Source organism: Cyprinus carpio, unplaced genomic scaffold, assembly GCF_018340385.1.
Source record: "Cyprinus carpio isolate SPL01 unplaced genomic scaffold, ASM1834038v1 S000006815, whole genome shotgun sequence".
Taxonomy (NCBI): Eukaryota; Metazoa; Chordata; class Actinopteri; order Cypriniformes; family Cyprinidae; genus Cyprinus; species Cyprinus carpio.
Window position 1 is genome coordinate 354,896 of NW_024879399.1, and position 4,557 is coordinate 359,452.

The 4,557-nt window shown below is 34.9% G+C and overlaps 1 protein-coding gene across 1 annotated transcript in view; it reads left to right on the plus strand.

Annotated features, from left to right (window-relative positions):
- Positions 1-3,147: 3,147 nt before the first annotated feature.
- LOC122144987 overlaps positions 3,148-4,557 on the plus strand; it is a 4,664-nt gene continuing 3,254 nt past the window's right edge. The window contains exons 1-3 of the mRNA XM_042756215.1: positions 3,148-3,169; positions 3,753-4,067; positions 4,142-4,459. Coding sequence (XP_042612149.1) covers positions 3,148-3,169; positions 3,753-4,067; positions 4,142-4,459 — 655 coding nt within the window. The remainder of the gene's footprint in view (positions 3,170-3,752; positions 4,068-4,141; positions 4,460-4,557) is intronic.

Consider the following 4,557-nt stretch of genomic DNA (forward strand, 5'->3'; position numbering starts at 1 on the left):
CAATAAAGACTAAGAGCTGCTCATTCAGGGATTCACCTGCAACATTTACTGAAATAATGAATTGAGAAAACGACTGAAAATGTTTATGATCAAACTAAATCAAAACAATGAGCCACCAAATCAATGGAAGAAAATGTCTATTAAAAATACTTTAAATGTCACTATTTTATTGTTTAGTGCATTTAGTACATTTACAGACACTAATATACAATTCATGTAAATATTTCTTTAACAGAACATAACGTAACATAATTACTGAATGTGTAATGTCAGTTTCTGATGTTGGAATATTATGGGTTTGATCATCATCAGACAGCAAATTTGAATGTTTACAAGAATATTTTAAGTAAAAATAAGTTTTTGTTATTTGTTTAATCAAGGTGTTTAATTTCAGAAAGAAAAAAAGCTCTTTAACCCAGTTTTTTTATTTTATTTGTTTATTCTATGTTTACTATGTAAAGTGACTTTCTTGTAAATGTCTCAGTGCTTTGTGTTTGCAGGGTTGTTTATTACTGTGGTCAGTGTGCTAAAGATCATCAACATGTGCTGCTCTTGTGGTTTTTTTTATCTTTTCTTGTGTGTGTTTAAGTTCTTTGGGTCAAACCAAAGCCCTTCAGCCCCTGCATGTGTGGTAAAAACAGGAAATTGTTCTAAAGTACCCACTCTTAACACATTTTCCACTCCGTAATAAAGATGCTTTAATTGTGTGGAACATTTAAAAAATAAAAATCATTATATATAATTCTTTCTCCAAGTTTCTATTGTAGATATCTGAAATTTTTACTTGACGGAAGCTCAGAATTGTTTTTGCTAACAAGTACAACCAAATGTTATAAATAAGTAAGAATGCATTATTAAATTTCGAATCCTTCAGTGTCTTTTGCTCTCAGTCGCACTGGAATCTCTCCTGAAATAATAAGACCTGAAATAATACATCAGTACTTGAAACAGCAAATCAAACAGACGGGTTTTGAACTGTTTTTGTGTCAGACTGTGATGCACTATGGCTATGGCACACAGAACCTTCAGTTCTTATTTAGATCGTAAATATTCAAATGCAACGACACTCACGCGAGAGAGCCAATGAGGTTTAAGCGCAGTTTCGACTCCTCCCTTTTCTCCTTATATGGCGCAGCGCATCCGTTGAATGAAAACTAAGTTCGCGGGTGAATCTTCGAATGAGTGAACAGGCAGATCAGCTAGAACAGGATTTTTATTGAGTAATGAGTTACATTTGGATCTGTTTCTCACGCGGACCTGTTTTATGACTTCAGAAGACCTGCAATGACACACCAAGAAACAAATTGACGATTTATATGGTATTTTTTGGAGCAGTGGTTTAACTAACGGTCGCTCGTGAATCTCGTGAATCTCACATTATCTTAAACCCAAACAACATGACTAAAATAAATTATCGAAGTTTATAATTATACAGTATATACATTATTATATTAAACACCATATTCTGACGTGCTAAAGTATCAAAATGATTAATTTCAAACAATATATCAGACTAGATTTGTACATATTCAGAATATATGACACTGGATGAACGCTTTTATTTTGTCAAATTTATTGAGGGCTATTGCATGTTAAGGATATACAATAAAGATACTGCATGTGTTTTAGTCTGAAAGAATAAAGTCTGAGAACTTGTCAGATTGTAAACACAAAATGACAGTCTCATTTATTGGTATTTTTATTTTTGTTCTTGTAAGCTGTGCAGACGACCTGTATTGAATCTCTCTACTGATAGTGTTTGTTTCCTGTTCCTCATTGCATTTGTTATTAGTTTTGAAGCACCTACAGTAAACGCAAAAACAGCTGTCTTATTGAAACCTCTGGCTCTATCTAGTGGCGAATCTGAGGTAATGTTACAGTTCTACTAAACATTACACTTCCTTGTTTCATTAAAATTAGTTTTATGCACTATTTTGTGGTGGTTGATAGAGAACATACATTTATTTTCTTGTGTTCTGGTTTGATTAATTTTAAATGACACTGATTTACTCGCCTCCTGTTTGTTTAAAAACTAAGAATGAATCTGGAGGAATGAAATTTTGGCCAAATATTTGATAATTACAGCCATTATTTTAATGCAGATGTTATTATGCTCAAAGTCAAAGTGTAAAGAAAGAAGCAGATAAACTGATGTTGAACTGTCATCAATGATGCTGTAGTTTGTCTGAAAGCTGCTGTCCATGGTGCTGAATCCACAAACCTATCATGTTTTTATTATTTTATGCATAATTTTTCCAAACAGATCAAAAGCAGTCGGATATGATATGTTTCCTCATAAAAAGCTGTTAATGATTCTTACAACTAATAAAAATGTCAAAAACCCAAATCAGATGCTTTTTCTTTTTTTTTCTTTTTTCATTTCCAAGAGTGCCTTGTACAGACTCTAGAAGACCTCAGTGAATTTATATGCCCAGTTGCCCTCTAGTGGGAGATTAAAATAATGCTGATCTGATCTGCTTCAGTGTCATTTGTCCTTATATACATGAGAACATGAAACCTGTGTGAGCTCTGAGTATCAGACAGTGTAACTCCACTAGGTGGCGCTCTTTCAGTGTGATTAATGTGATATTCAGTCAGTGGTGATGGTGGGAGGAGCCAGTAAAGCTGCTCATTACTGATAAAGAGCTGAATAAAGAGGAAGTAACTAAAGCAGACAGATGTAGAGACAGAGAGATTCACACAGAGATCATTCAGCAGAAAGAAGACTGAACTCAACTCACAATGAAGATCCTCCTCATCTTCCTCACTTTCTACCTGATCTCAGGTAAGAGCTTTTCTCTTTCATCACTGCAGTAATGATGCTGTTTTCTGTTCATCATCTTTCTGATCACAGTATCAATCTGATTGACAGCTGCAGTGAGATGCTTTAGCATCACGGGATATTCTGGAGGAAGTGTTCTTGTGGATTCTGGGAAACTTTGGTCCAGTGACTCTGTTAAATATATGGTCAAATAACCTGAGTGGAGTATAATAATAAATGATAAGAAACATGATAAATGGATTAATGAAGGAAGATACGCTTTATTTTCCAATGATAACGGAGAGCTCATGATCTACATTCGAGAACTGAACACACAAGATGCTGGAAGTTACAGGATTGGGGTCGAAGGGCAGTGGTTCATTGATATGACTTTGAATGTGGAAGAAGGTCAGTAATTTAAATATCAACATATGTTTGTAAAACTGCTGATCACTTCAAATCTTTTATAGATAGGAAATACATTTCTTATTTTGTGAATGACTCATGTTGTAAAGTGTCAAGGAGAGTGATGGTGAATATTGGAGAAACTGCCAGTTTTGGCTGTGAATATTCATACAATTATATAAATGATCCCAAGATCATATTCAAAGAAGGAAAAGACTCTATTGAGATGATTTACAGCAGATGGAATGAGGAAGAAAGATTCAGTATTTTTGATGACAAACATAAAAACATATTCAGTGTGAGAATCACTGCTGTGACACCAGATGATGGAGGAGTTTATTTATGTGGAGTTTGGATCAACAGAGACTTGTACAGTTACTCCATTATTAAAACTGTTCATATACATATTATTAGTAAGTACAACAAACTGACAATCAAATCTGGTATAAAAGTTTATACATTGTAGTATTTAATAATAGATTTAATGATATTTGTGATTGAAAATTTACAATGTTTGTTTCTTCCATATTTGCTATAGATGTCACATTTGATAAATGTGATTCAATAAGATATTTGTGATTGACAGCTAAAGTGGGCGTGTCTAGAGTGCGCGGCTCCTCAGGAGGAAGTTTGATGATCAAGTGTGAACATCCTCAATACAAAACCAAACCAAAATACATCTGTAAAGAATCAGATGGATGTTCAGAGAGGAATAATCCAGGAGTTCAGGATAAATGGATGGAGAATGGAGATGTTTCTTTATATGACGACACCAGAGCAGGAGTCTTGATGGTGTTTTTTAGAGAGCTGAAAGCTGCAGATGCAGGAACATACAGGTGTGGAGTGAACGTATCTGACTATACTGAGAGCTTCACTGAACTACAGCTGAACGTCAGACACGGTGAGGAAACTTTACTTTATCTTGCATGTTTGGGCAATCCGTTCTGATTTGTATGCATTTTTCTTGGTTAACAGATATAAAATATCCAAAGAGTGTGACTGAATCTGTGTATCTTGGTGGAGAAGTCAACATCACCTGTCAGATCCCAGAGGAGCATGAAGTTCATTTCTGCAAAGAGGATGATATTCACATCTGCCAAACCATCAGCTCATCTAAAGTGACAGAAATGAGTGGTTCATCAGAGAGAAATGAAGAGAGAGTTGTTACAGTGAGCATCAGTAATGTGAGTGTGAGAGATGCTGGAGTTTACTGGTGTGGAGCAGAAACCAGAGACACATATCTGACTTTCATCTCCCTGAACACTAAAATTCAGCTCAACCTCATCATTAACGGTATTGGGATTGCAATTTTTACATGTTGTATGTATGTTACTGTCTCAGAATTAACAGCAGACTACTTCCTAGGCTACTTCATGTAGGCTGTAGTAATC